This window comes from Zalophus californianus, chromosome 6 (assembly GCF_009762305.2).
Source record: "Zalophus californianus isolate mZalCal1 chromosome 6, mZalCal1.pri.v2, whole genome shotgun sequence".
In the NCBI taxonomy this organism is placed as follows: Eukaryota; Metazoa; Chordata; class Mammalia; order Carnivora; family Otariidae; genus Zalophus; species Zalophus californianus.
This window is the reverse complement of record NC_045600.1, coordinates 39,625,054-39,640,042: the sequence shown is the minus strand read 5'-3', so window position 1 is coordinate 39,640,042 and position 14,989 is coordinate 39,625,054. Positions and strand designations below refer to the sequence as shown.

The following is a 14,989-nucleotide window of genomic DNA, read 5'->3' as shown; positions in this document are numbered from 1 at the left end:
TATGGTTAAGGTTGTGTTTAAAATTATTTAGACTGGATTTACCGTTTTTCCACATGCATTTGGAATCAATAGTACATAGATTTGTCCTTAATTAACAATACAGAATTTGTCACTCAAGCTCACTTCGGAGAATTCAGTCATGAGCTAGCTATAATCCAACATTTCCATATGATTACTTCAAATCAGTGTATTTTTTTTTAAGATAACAAGTACTATTTTTAAAATGTTTTAATTACAAAAGTAACATAATTCAAATTTTTTTTGATGTAGTGTTCCATGATTCATTGTTTGCGTATAACACCAAGTGCTCCATTCAATATGTGTCCTCCTTAATACCCATCACCAAGCTAACCCTCCCCCCACCCCCCTCCCCTCTAGAACTCTGTTTGTCTCTCATGGTTCATCTCCCCCTCCAAGTCCCCCCCTTCATTTTTCCCTTCCTACTATCTTCTTTTTTTTTTTTAACATATAATGTATTATTTGTTTCAGAGGTACAGGTCTATGATTCAACAGTCTTACACAATTCACAGCACTCACCATAGCGCATACCCTCCCCAATGTCTATCACCCAGCCACCCCATCCCTCCCACACCCCACCACTCCAGCAACACTCAGTTTGTTTCCTGAGATTAAGAATTCCTCATATCAGTGAGATCATATGATACCTGTCTTTCTCTGATTGACTTATTTCGCTCAGCATAATACCCTCCAGTTCCATCCACGTTGTTGCAAATGGCAAGATCTCATTCCTTTTGATGGCTGCATAATACTCCATTGTGTATATATACCACATCTTTTTTACCCATTCATCTGTCGATGGACATCTTGGCTCTTTCCATAGTTTGGCTATTGTGAGCATTGCTGCTATAAACATCAGAGTGCACGTATCCCTTCGGATCACTACATTTGTATCTTTGGGGTAAATACCCAGTAGTGCAATTGCTGGGTTGTATGGTAGCTCTATTTTCAACTTTTTGAGGAACCTCCATACTGTTTTCCAGAGTGGCTGCACCAGCTTGCATTCCCACCAACAGTGTAGGAGGCTTCCCCTTTCTCCGCATCCTCACCAACATCTATCATTTCCTGACTTGTTAATTTTAGCCATTCTGACTGGTGTCAAATCAGTGTATATTTAAAAATATTGGATCTAACCAAATAGTAATTTACTGATTAACTTTTGAATAGGATATGGCAGAACTGGAAAAACTTGATGGTATCTCTTCTCTCAGAGAGCTTACAGTTTATGGCAATCCAGTGAGTATGTTACTTTTTAAATTTATCAGTTAATTTACTTACAGTTGTATATAATCAGTTTTTATATGTGAGAATTTATCTGTTTCCATATGTATAGACAGTTATCCAAGCACAATTTATTGACCACTGCCTTCTTCCAACTGATGATAATATAATCTGCCATTGTTATATATAAGAGAATCTGTTTCAGGGTTCTAAATTGCATTCATTGGACTATCAATCCCTGTACCAATATTATGCTGGTTAATTATTAAAGTTTTATATTAAATCTTGGTGTCTGGTAGAGAAATCACCTCCAATTTTCCTTCCCTTCTTCCTTCTCCTCTTTTTCTCTCTTCACCGTCTCAGCTGTTCTTGGCCATTTACACTTCCTATGAGTTTTAGAAAACAGCTTTTGAAGTTATGTGACAGTCTCATTGACATTTTATTTGGAATTGTGAGAAATATATAAATTAATTTGGGGAGAAATCTGCTATTTTTCCTGTTGGAGGCTTTGGAGGGATCAAATAAGCAGCACCTTCATAGTCACCTAACATCTGAACAAATTGACAAATATGACAGTGGCAGATTGAGAGGTGAAAATATTTTGCTTAGCTTCATGAGAAAGCCAAATAGGCCTGCTAACAGATTCCAGAAATAGGCAATCATGATCACCCAGTAACAGGAAATATTTAACTGAATTCTTTCCACATAGGAGGAGAGCTTCTTCTGGAGGAAGACAGGGCTTTCTGTAGCAGTACATTCCTTCCCAAAACAGGAAAGCCAGGAGCTAAACATGCTCAGTTTAATCTTCCTGAGTTTTTCAATCAAGTCACTCTGCTCCTAGTAGAGGAGTAAAGGGGTTGAGAGAGCCCGGTAGTGCCACATCAGAGAGCTATTTCCACCAAGAAAGATGTAACAATAAGTAGTCTCACCTAATATTTGTAGTATTCAGGTTTCCCATTCATAAGTATGAATATCCATCCCTACATTTATTTTATGCTCTTCAGTAAAATTTGTAGTTTTCTCCTAAAGGTTTTTAATCACCTTTGGTTTGATTTATTCCATTGTTTTAATAGCTATTTTGAACAATATCTGTTTACATGTTTCTAATTGTTTGTTGCTGAAGTATAGTATAGCAGTTCTGATTTTTGCATATTACTCTTTCTCCAGGAAACTTGAACTCTTTTTTAGTTCTAATGAATTATAAATTTTGTTGGATTTTCTCAGTATACTATCATATTATCTGCAATAATGACTCATTTCTTTCCAATCCTTATGTATTTTATTTCCTTTACTTCTCTTAGTGTGTTGACTAGGACCTCTAATAAAGTGTTGAATAGAAGCACTGATAGTAGGTAACTGACTTCAAAAAACACTTCTAAATTGTCACTATTAAATACGAGTTTGCTATAGGTTATGGACAGATAACCATCAACATTTTAAGAAAGCTCTTTTCTAATTCAGTTTACTACCTGTTTTTATCATGAATAGTCATTGGATTTTAACTAATTGGCAATGTAGTTTTCTCTTTAACCTGCTCTAGTGTTAAACCATCATTAATCCTGGGTTGAATACTATTTAGTCATGTTTTACACTTTGCTGAATTCAATTTGCTAAGATTTCATGTAGTATATCTATATTTATGGAAATACATAAATATGTAAAATTATCCTATAATTATCTTCTTATGCTACTCTTTTAAGTTCATCAAGGCTGTTCTTGCCTCAAAATTAACTGGGAGCTCTCTCTTGCTAGTCTATGAATTAGTTTATATGGTAAAAAACTTACGTGTTCCTTGAAGGATAATTAGATCTTATTTTTTAAGATTTTAAAATTTATTTGAGAGAGAGTGCACAAGAAGGATGGAGAGGTAGAGGGAGAAGCGGACTCCCCGCTGAGCAGGGAGCCCAATGCAGGACTTGATCCCAGGACCCTGGTATCACGACCTGAGCAGAAGGCAAGATGCTTAACCCACTGAGCAACTCAGGTGCCCAGATAATTAGATCTTATCTCTAAAACAATCTGGGCTCAATATTTTTTGAAATTAGATGTTAAACTACTTATTTAAATTATTTAATGGTTATAAATCTAATCATGTTTTCTATTTCTTCAAAGGTTAGTATTGAGAAGTTATATTTTTCTATAAATTTGTCCTTTTATATAAATTTTGAATGTATTACTATCATAATACTCTCATGAATTTTTTAATATCTCTACCATATTTGTGTGTTATCTTTTTTATACCTAAATTTGTTGATTTTTGCTTTTTCTCTTATTCTTCATAAGTCTTGCTAAATGTTTGTCTATTGTATTAATCTCTTCAAAGAACCATATTTGGGTTTTATCAAGTAGTTAATTTATTTGGTTTCTTTTTCAATAATTCCCACCCTTTATTATTTCCTTCTTTCAGTTTTTTGGAACTTACTTTTTTTTGACATTTTTAACATTTATTAAAATTATTTTTAGCATAATACTGATTCTGTGGTTCAGCTTTTACTTATTTAAGTTTTTACTTAAATTCCAGTTCCTTAACATACAGTATAGTATTAGTTTCAGGTGTACAATATAGTGATTCAACATTTCCATGAATCACCTGGTGCTCATTACAGCAACTGTATTCTTTCATCCACATTGCCTATTTAACCCATCCCCCCACCCACTTCCCTTCTGGTAATAACCATCAGTTTGTTCTCTATAGTTAAGAATCTGTTTCTTGGTTTGCTTCTCTCTCTCTCCCTTGTTTTTCCCTTTGCTCGTTTGTTTTGTTTCATTTCTTAAATTCCACATGAGTAAAATTATATGGTATTTGTCTTCCTCTGACTTATTTCACTTTGCATTATACTGTCTAGCTCCATCCATGTCATTGCAAATGGCAAGATTTCATTCTTTTTTATGACTCAGTAATATTCTATTTTATACACACACACACACACACACACACACACACACACACACACCACATCTTCTTTATCCATTCATCAATCAGTGGACACTTGGGCTGTTTCCATAATTTGACTATTGTACATAATGCTGCTGTAAACATTAGGGTGTATGTGTGCCTTTGAATTAGTGCTTTTGTATTCTTTAAGTAAATACCTAGTAGTATGATTGCTGGATTGTAGGGTAGTTCTATTTTTAACTTTTTGAGGAACTTCCATATTACTGTTTTCTAGAGTGGCTGCACCAGTTTGCATTCCCACCCACAGTGCAAGAGGATTCCCTTTTCTCCCCATCCTCACCAACACCTGTTGTTTCTTGCGTTGTTGATTTTAACCAGGTGTGAGGTGATATCACATTGCAGTTTTGATTTGCATTTCCCTGATAATAAGTCATGTTGAGCATCTTTTCATTTGTCTGTTGGCCGTCTATATGTCTTCTTTGAAAAAGGTCTCTTTGTGTCTTTTGCCCATTTTTAATTGGATTATTCATTTTTTGGGTGTTGAGTTTTATAAGTTCTTTATAAATTCTGGATACTAATCTTTTATCAGATATGTCATTTGCAAATATTGTCTCCCATTCAGTAGGTTGTCTTTTAGTTTTGTTGGTTGTTTCTTTTGCTGTGCAGAAACTTTTCATTTTAATGTAGTCCCAATAGTTTATTTTCACTTTTCTTTCCTTTGCCTCGGGAAACCTATCTAGAAAGAAGTTGCTATGGCTGATGTCAAAGAAGTTAGTGCCCTGTGTTCTCTTCTAGGATTTTTATTGTTTCAGCTCTCATATTTAGGTCTTTAATCCATTTTGAATTTATTTTTGTGTATGGTGTAAGAAAGTGGTTTTCATTCTTTTGCATGTAGTTGTCCAGTTTTCCCAATACCATTTGTTGAAGAGACTGTCTTTTTCCCTTAGGGTATTCTTTCCTGCTTTGTTGAAGATTAATTAACCATATAATTGTGGGTTCACTTCTGGGTTTTCTATTCTGTTCCATTGATCTATGTGGTTTTCTTGTGCCAATACCATACTGTTTTGATTACTACAGCTTTGTAACATAACTTAAGGTCCAGAATTGTGATGCCTCTAGCTTTGCTTTTCTTTTTCAAGATTGCTTTGGCTATTCGGGGTCTTTTGTGGTTCCATTCAAATTTTAGGATTGTTTGTTCTAGCTCTGTGAAAAATGCTCTTGGTATTTTGATAGGGATTGCACTAAATGTATATATTGCTTTGGGTACTATATTTTAAGAGACAAAGAAGGACACTATGTAATAATAAAGGGGACAATCAAACAAGAAGATATAACAATTGTAAATATTTATGCACCCAACATGGGAAGACCCAAGTACATAAAACAATTAAAAACAAACATAAAGGGACTAATTGATAATAACACAATAATAGTAGGGGACTTTAACACCCCACTTACATCAATGGACAGATCATTTAAACAAAATAAGAAAAAAAAAGAAAATCAATAAGGAAACAATGGCTTTGAATGACACACTGGACCAGATGGACCTAACAGATATATTCAGAACACTCCATCCTAAAACAGAATACACATTCTTTTGAAGTGCGCATGAAACATTCTCCAGAATAGATCACATATTAGGCCACAAAACAGGCTTCAACAAATTCAAGAAGATCAAAGTTATACCATGCACCTTTTCTGACCACAGCACTATGAAACTTGAAGTCAGTGGCACCTGGGATGGCCCAGTCAGTTGTGCGGCTGGCTGTTGATTTCAGCTCATGTCATGATCTCAGAATCCTGGGATTGAGCCCTGCATCAGGCTCTGCACTCAGCGGGGAGGCTGCTGGAAGATTCTCTCCTTCCCTCTGCCTCTGCCCCTCCCTCTGTGCTCTCTCTCGCTCTCTAAAATAAATAAATCTTTAAAAAAAAAAAAGAAACCTGAAATCAACCACAAGAAAAAGTCTGGCTAGACCTCAAATACATGGAAAGTGAAATAACATGCTACTAAACAATGAATGGGTCAACCAGGAAATAAACAAACAAACAAACAAACATGGAAACAAATGAAAATGAAAACACAACTGTCCAAAATATTTGGGATGCAGCAAAAGCAGTTTTAAGAGGAAGTATATAATAATACAGGTCTACCTCAAGAAGATAGAAAAATCTCAAATAAACAACCTAACCTTACACCTAAAGGAGTTAGAAAAAGAACAACAAATGAAGCATAAGGCCAGTAAAAGGAAGGAAATAATAAAGATCAGAGCAGAAATAAATGATGTAGAAACTAAAAAAACCAATAGAATATATTAGTGAAATTAGGAGCTGGTAATTTGAAAAAATTAACAAAATTGATAAATCTCTAGCCAGACTTATCAAATAGAAAAGAAAGAGGACCCAAATAAATAAAAGCACAAATGAAAGAGGAGAAATAACAACCAACACCACAGAAATACAATTATAAGAGAACGTTATGAAAAACTATATGCCAAGAAATTGGACAATCTAGAAGAAATGGATAAATTTCGAGAAACATATTAATTACCAAAACTGAAGCAGGAAGAAATTGAAAATTTGAACAAATGAGTAACCAGCAAAGAAATCGAATCAGTAATCAAAAAGCTCCCAACAAACAAAAGCCCAAGACCCGATGGCTTGACAGGTGAATTCTACCAAACATCTAAAGAAGAGTTATTACCTATTCTCAAACTGATCCAAAAAAATAGAAAAGAAAAGCTCCAAATTCATTCTATGAGGCCAGCATTACCCTGATACCAAAACCAGATAAATACACCACAAAAAAGAGAACTACAGGCCAATATCTCTGATGAACATAGATGCAAAAATCCTTAACAAAACACTAGCAAATGAAATCCAACAATACATTTAAAAAATCATTCACCACCATCAAGTGGGATTTATTCCTGGGTTGCAAGCGTGGTTCAATATTTGCAATGCATCACATTAATAAAAGAAAGGATAAGAACCATATGATAATTTCAATAGACTCAGAAAAATCATTTGACAAAGTACAACATCCATTCATGATAAAAAAAAAAAACTCTCCACAAAGTAGGTTTAGAGGGAACATATTAAAGGCCATCTATGAAAAACCCACAGCTAATATCATCCTCAATGGGGAAAAATTGAGAGCTTTTCCTCTATGGTCAGGAACAAGATAGGGATGTCCACTCTCACTGCTTTTATCCAACATAATACTGCAAGTCCTAGCCACAGCAGTCAGACAAAAAAATAAATAAATAAAAGGCAGCCAAATCAGTGAGGAAGAAGTAAAACTTTCACTATTTGCAGATGACATGATACTATATATAGAAAACCTGAAAGTCTCCACCAAAAAACTGCTAGAACTGATAAAATGAATTCAGTAAAGTCACATGACACAAAATCAACATATAGAAATGTTTCATTTCTACATGCCAATAATGAAGCAGCAGAAAGAGAAATAAAGGAATAAATCCCATTTACAATTGCACCAAAAACAGTAAGATACCTAGGAATAAACCTAACCAAAGAGGTAAAGCGTCTGTACTCTAAAAACTACAGAGAAGAAATTGAAGAAGACACAAAGAAATGGACAAACATTCCATGCTCATGGATGGGAAGAATAAACATTGTTAAAATGCCTATGCTACCTAGAGCAATCTACACATTCAATGCAATCCCTATCAAAATACCATTGACATTTTTCACAGAGCTGGAACAAATAATCCTAAAATTTGTATGGAACCAGAAAAGATCCTGAATAGCCAGAGGAATGGTGAAAAAGAAAACCAAAGCTGGTGGCATCACAATGCCAGACTTCAAGCTCTATTGCAAAGCTGTAATACAGTCAGAAAAGCACATGGTTGTTAGGGTGGATCTTTTATTTACCTTCTTGGCTAACACACTGGAGAAAAAGCCCCTCTATGACCTTGTTGTCACCTTTATCAAATTAGCTGTATTTGCATATGTTGGGAACTATGAATGGATGGGGTAACTGGGTGATGAGTATTAAGGCGGGCACATGATGTGATGAGCACTGGGTGTTATACGCAACTGATGAGTTACTGAACTCTACCTCTGAAACTAATGATGACTATAAGTTAGCTAATTGAATTCAGATTAAAAAAATAATAAAAAAACAAAAACTAAATTTAAAAAGTTTGAATCTTCATTTGTATAATAGGGAATTGAGAAAACTTTCAAAAAGGGAGCTCATATTTGTATTGTCTATTATAACAAATTAGCTATTCTTACTACCTGTGTTAAATTTCCTTCTCTATAAAAGTTAATCTTTGAAATAAAAGTTTTTTAAAAGGAATAAATTGTTATTTTTAACTTTATTCAGATTTGCAGAAAAACACTACATCGCCACATGCTCATATTTCGGCTGCCTAACTTACAGATGTTAGATGGAATTCCTGTGAATTCAGATGATAGAGCTAAAGCTGAATTTCACTTCTCTGAACTACAAGCAAAGAAAACTTCAGTAATACTTCTATTATTTGTACTTTTCTTTTAATATATAATTATTAGTAAATTAAAACCAATTTACTAGGTAAATCTGGGCTATGATGTTTTTGTAGATTATTTTAGTATCTATTTTAGTGATTACTATCAAAAGAACCTTGATCTGGTCAATAGAGTACAACCACACACACAAATTCCAGGGAAGCTCCTTTTTCCAGTCATGTAATTTGACATAAAGAAAGTTATTTAAAATCTGTGTGCCTCTTGCTTAATATGTGAGATAATGCTAGAGGGTAAGAATCTATAACATATCACTTCTATAAACCGAAACTAACAAACTCTTTTCAGTTTAGCAGATAGGAAGGGAAGGAATTCTGACCTCAATTCTCCAGACTATGTAGTTAATCTAACAAGGGAGATGTGAGCTTCTTTTCTTGTTGGCCAGAAAAATTGCACCTTTTACCTATGAACTCTAAAAAGGTTCTGACCATGACATGAAAGAGATTAGACAGAAGCCACAAAAGCATATCATTAGGAAATTCTGTCCTTGACCACAAGGATTCTTCGTGACCATACTCCACAAAGACTAAACACAGAAAAGCTATGGTTTTTGAACAAAGAAGTAACCTTATTAGAGCTGTGCCTTTGCAAGGTTGGAGAAAGAAGAGGCTGGAAGCAGGGAAACCAGTTAAGAGGCTTTTAGAATAATCCAAGAGGGAGATTATGAAAACCTAAACTAGGATGAGGCAGTAAGAAGGTAAGTGAACCTCTAATATACGTGAAAGCCAGAGAGCAAGAACATTAGTCAGTGAACAAAGATTACTTTTAAAATGCATATTGAAGAGAAACTAGGTAAGACTACTGTAGATGCTTTCATTTAACTCAGTGGATTACCCAGCACACTCCATCCCTTCTGTAAAACAAACTGATTTCCAGAGCACACTGGACCTTTGAGCCTATATATACTCAAATTTTAGCTGATGAGTATTTCACTAAAGAGTTTGCTTCTTGGCTATTCTTTTCTATTTTTTCATATAGTAAATTTGGATTTTTCCCTTTACTACACTATGATATAATGTGTCTTGAGTGAATCTAGACATGTATTCTTGCCATTTGAATCAGTGCCATATATAAGAACTTATTTTTCCACTTATTCCATATGTAAGAATTTTATTAAAAAATTATTTTTTGATTCATCTATACAGGGTTAATAAAATAAAGGGGATATTTGAAGTCTTTATTATAGAGAAATCTATTTTAAGATTCAATAATAATGTTTATTTTCATGGCTAGAACAAAACTGAGCCATTATTTCTTTTAGCTATTCAGGAGACACAAAAACAGAATCCTTTTCAAGTTTATCAGTTCAGTCTAATTTATTTTTCTTTCAGGTTACTGCTGTTCTTTCTTTTTTAACAGCAAGTAAGAGGGAATAAATGAACTCTAAAGTCCTTTAAATCAGAACATTTTGGGGCTTTTGGTTTCAGAAGGAAATTTGACATTCTAGATTAGTGATGGGAAGAAACTCCTACAAAGGAATTAGTTAAGGAATTTGGGACTGACCAGCTTTAGTAAAAGGCCTGATACTTTAGTGCTCATTACAAAGCTGCATTCTTGGTAACACTTACTGAAACAGGAAATCGTTCATTTTACACAAATGGCAAAAGCCTATATCTCTAAATAAGTTGAATCATATATTCCGAATTCAGTATAAAGTATTCATATTTTTTAAAGTATAAACAAGGTCAGTCTTAATGAAGACAGAGCAAGCATAAAATTCTAGGGAAACCAAGAGTCTCTAGCCTAAAATACTTCCCTCCTCTGTTTGCTGATTCCTGAAATTCTTTTAAAAGCCTCTTTATCCTCAACTAACTTAAAATGTAAACACCATTTAGAGAGTTAGCACGTTCATTAAAAGTGATTGTTATAAGATGCTTTCCTTAGTCCCCATTTATTTACTTGTTTGTTTTTGAAAAACTAATTAACTGCAAGGCACTTGAAGAGGTAATGTGAGGAATATAAAGATGTGGAAGATATAACTCTTACCATCCAGAAACTCTTGCTCAGTAAAAAAGAAGCAAAGAGGGAAAAGCTTAATTCTCATTTTCTGCACTTACCTTGTTAAGATCCTCTGGAAAGGGAGAGGTGCCATCACAGTAGTGATGAGCACCATGCAGTCTGAAAAGACAGAACATAAGGTTCTGAGGGAATCAAAAGACTTTCAGTTTCCGCTTCATACCAACTTAGTTTAGGCTTTAACTCCTGACCTAAAGAATTTTAAGTTGATTATCAAATGGGGCTTATGGTAAGAACTAAATCTATTGATCTGAGTTTTGGAGGTGAGGTGTTCTTAACTGTTTCTCTCTTATTATGTAGTTTATTCCTGTTACCAGCTCTCCAATGGATGGTGGATCATTTGGCCAAGTGAAAGCACCTCCCATAAAGATAACAAATGTAATTCTGCCTGGTGCATTTAGCCATTACCTGGGATCTGACTTCACTTTAACTCCTGAAGTTGAAGGTATTTCAACAGAGTTTCAAAGTATATATAAAAGCAAACAAACAAAACACTTCATTTGAAACCAAAATCTCACTCTGACTTCTAATACTACTTAAAATTGCATTTTTTAATTTACATTTCCTAAAATTGCATGTTTGTTCAAGTTTCACGTGGTCATTCTGACTTTAGAGTCTATAGTATTTTTCGGTTTTGCTGACCCACTAATATGTTGTAACTAAACATTTACTCATAATGTGAACTTTGTGATACTTGCACAATTATTTCTTGAAATACTTATTTTCAAAAGCTTTTGTTTCATTTTATGTATTTCATAGCATATGAAACCAATTCATTAGTATGTCCTGCTAAAAGAAGAGAGTCAAAGGTTTAAAAATCTGTGACAACAGATTCTTGGGGTACAAAGAGACGATCAGACTTTATCCTTGAAACCACAAATAAACCATGAAACTAATACTAGAGAAGAGTTTCAAGAGGTAGAGCTCTATAGCAGCGAGTATATTAAAAGGAAAGGGCATGGAAATGATTCCTTCTATTATATACATTTTAATTCAGGCTTAGATTAAACCTTTTCCCATATTCCAGATCTTCACTGGCTATCTTTTTGGTAAAACTGGGGGTAGCTACTCCTCTGAGGGCTCACCTCTTCCATTCCTTATAACATCCCACTTTGCATGGGACCACTGTTGGACAATAAACTTGAACATCACAGTAATTATAAAATGATCTAAGAGCCTACTAAGAACAGTAGATTGCTCTGTGTGATTATTTTTAAAGGAAATTCAGTTAAAAGAAACCCAAAATAACTTCTTTGTTAAGATGTTATTCTTTGTTTAACTTATTTTTCATACTTCCACATACATATGGCTTTAAGATTTTAGTCACAGTAAGAATTGTTATGCTTTTGTCCAGTAGATATAACTATCAGTAAAATTGGACATCCCAAATTATTAGTCTCCTTAACAGTACAATGTTATCTTCAGGAATGTCATCAATATCTTCTCTCTTTTTTTGGTACTAGTTCAGCCTTGGATTCATCTCCATAATGTCCTTCTCAGATATGTCTTCAGGATTTGTTGTGTGACTATTTTTTAGGTTTTTCTTGAAAAGTCCTATAGTTTCTCTCCTATTTTTGGACTATGTTGCCGCAATTTTTATTTTGAAAATCATGGTCACCTTCTCTCTACATTTATTATAGCACACAGCTCTAGATATTTATATTTTTAAAAATTACCAAGAAACAATCAAATGGATTCACGAACTCAGAGAAGTTTAAGCAGCATTAAGTGCTAAAAAACTATTCCAATTCTCTACTTTTATTTAAAATGTTTTAATTCATGTTATGAAATATGTACAGCACACATTCAGTTGAAGGGCAACCAAGCTTTATTACTTAATTCATTTTATTACTTAGTGCTTCTCATTGTTTCACAATTCCTAATTTCAGACAAAAAAAACAAGAATGCAGGCATTCTGACAAATAATCCTCGGAGCATCCATGCAGAAATAGCTTTTCAGCAACTCAGAGGGATAAATCTCTCTCCATCTCTTTTATCACATCAGAGTATGGCGTCTCCAACTGCACATATGTACCAGAGCAACCCAGATGAGGGAAGGTAAGACTATTCTGTGTTTTAATATCATTTCTCATCATTAAATACACTCTCCAAATTTGCTAGTCATGTATAAAAATAAGAAATATTATTATATACTATTATTTATTTACTGAGAGCTGGAAAAAACTGTCAGATAGCATAAGGCTTCTTCTCCCACATTCACCAAACTTTCCCAAAGTCCTGTGTATTTACATAATAATTCAAAGAGACTTAGAAATGGCTGTCAAGGTAGAATAATGCTCACCTAATGCTTATATGAGAGAACACTGAAATAAACACTTATAATTGCACTCTCCCAAGTCACTTCTCATTAAATATGCAAAGCAGTTCACTTATATTTTGAACAACAGATAAATTCAATTCTGAAATCACAAAGACCAAGAATTTTGTAAATACTTCAAGCCTCTCCTGTGGTCTGGCCCTAGCCCTAGGCCAGCTCAGTGCCTAAAAACCTGTTACTTCTCATTAAGAATCCACTCTGTTGCTCAACACCTGTCTACCTAGATTTCCAATTCTTACCTGTCTCTCAGATTCTTTGTAGCCAAGCTCCAATTCATCTATCAATGACCGACTCAGCAGCAGATCTAGCATAGGCCCAGCTCTTGCTATACTGACTTCCCTGCTGAGAACTCAGGATAACCTGATTTTTAGATGTCCAAGAATAGGATCATTTTCTCTGTTGTACTGTCTTTTTAAAATTGAACACATATAAAATACAGAAATTACTTACTGTAGAATTACTTTAAATTAGCTGATCCATTAAGAAAATAAGTCATAATTATTTGACTCATAAATATTTTATTTCCAACAGAATTCCTGGCAGCCACTTTCCAGGATCAAATCAAATGTAACTGCCTAGAGAAATGAATATACACCAAGAAACCTATTTCTGTTTAGTAGTTGTACAAAAACTAGTGGACAGTGTTGGTGAAAAAAATATCTAAGATAATCATGTTACTTATTTTACTGAAGCACTTCAGTTCCATTTGAAGGTAATCTCTATCACTCTGGTTGAATTTTATTTAATATCACCTCTCTTAAACTTTCGTTATGGTTATCTTATTCATTTGAATTTCTATATTAGAAAAATCATGAACCATTATATCATACAATTTGAAAAGATAGAAATGACATAAAACAAAGTCCAGAGAATCAAATATTTAGTCCTGGTATTGGAAGCATTTAGTTACAAAATCTTATTATGGCCTGTCATGTGAAGATACTAAGAAAAGATAATCTAGTAAATAAGCATATTTTATTTGTTGAGTATCTATTTATTTGGAGTTACCTAAAACTAAAACATACATTTCTTATTAAACACAACTATTACTAAAGCAAGTTGAGCTTTGCACATTGAACTACAAATTAGTTTTTTTGGAGTATAATTGGAAAAAAATCCTTAAACCAGATCTGCCCTAAGAATTGTTTAGCAATGCAAATTATGGGCCTCAGTAGTACTTCCTGAAGGTGGCTGTCAGTGCAACCAGGCATTCATGCTCTAAGACTAAAAAAGTACTATTTCAAATACAAAATTTGTTAATTGTACCCATAGTAATATAATTTTACAAGCAGTTTTAGGCTAAAAAAGAACACATGTTCAAACTGAGTGGACACATTTAAATTTGAAACCCTTAATAATTATTTCACTGAAAATAATTACGCTGCATAGTACTAGGACAGATCACAAATAAATCAAATATGGTTTTGAATTTCATTGTTTTATTAAACACAGTTCTTTAAATTAATGACTAACTAGCCAACCATATTTTTATATAAGTGGGCTCTATGATTCATGAGCCCATTTTCCAAGTATTGGTTCAACACTGCATGTAGTTTTCATACTATTTTAGATGTTCCTTACATGAAAATAAATTTTTACTAAAATATTTGTATTTTGTAATCTATCTGGAAATAGGCTTAAAGATATTTTGGAAACTAATTCCAATGTGTATGCAACAATTTGTATCTTTTCCTCTTTAAATGTTGTATGTTTGTTATTGTAATCATGTAATATTTAAAATTTCAAATCTAATACAGATTGATTTTATACTTTTTAATGTGTGGTTTTTAAACAACTATTACTCTTAGGTGAAAATAAGATCCTTTGTTTAAAAAACAACTATGCAGTTCTTAAGATGTCCAGAAGATGTCTTTGTTGCCCTTTAGTTTTGACAACTGCTTTCCCTACACTGCTCTGATGAGTGTCTGTCTGCTCTTCTGTTACTAACTTGGTATCATCGACTT

At 33.7% G+C, this 14,989-nt stretch overlaps 1 protein-coding gene across 4 annotated transcripts in view; it reads left to right on the top strand.

Moving 5' to 3' along the window:
• Positions 1–14,712, top strand: part of LRRC9 (leucine rich repeat containing 9) — a 107,815-nt gene extending 93,103 nt beyond the window's left edge. For all 4 annotated transcript variants that reach the window (XM_027568730.1, XM_027568731.1, XM_027568729.1 and 1 more), the window contains 5 exons: positions 1,186–1,254; positions 8,490–8,630; positions 10,988–11,132; positions 12,577–12,745; positions 13,557–14,712. In XM_027568730.1, the coding sequence (XP_027424531.1) occupies positions 1,186–1,254; positions 8,490–8,630; positions 10,988–11,132; positions 12,577–12,745; positions 13,557–13,596 (564 nt within the window). In that variant the 3' untranslated portion in view covers positions 13,597–14,712. The remainder of the gene's footprint in view (positions 1–1,185; positions 1,255–8,489; positions 8,631–10,987; positions 11,133–12,576; positions 12,746–13,556) is intronic.
• The last annotated feature ends 277 nt before the right edge of the window (positions 14,713–14,989 follow it).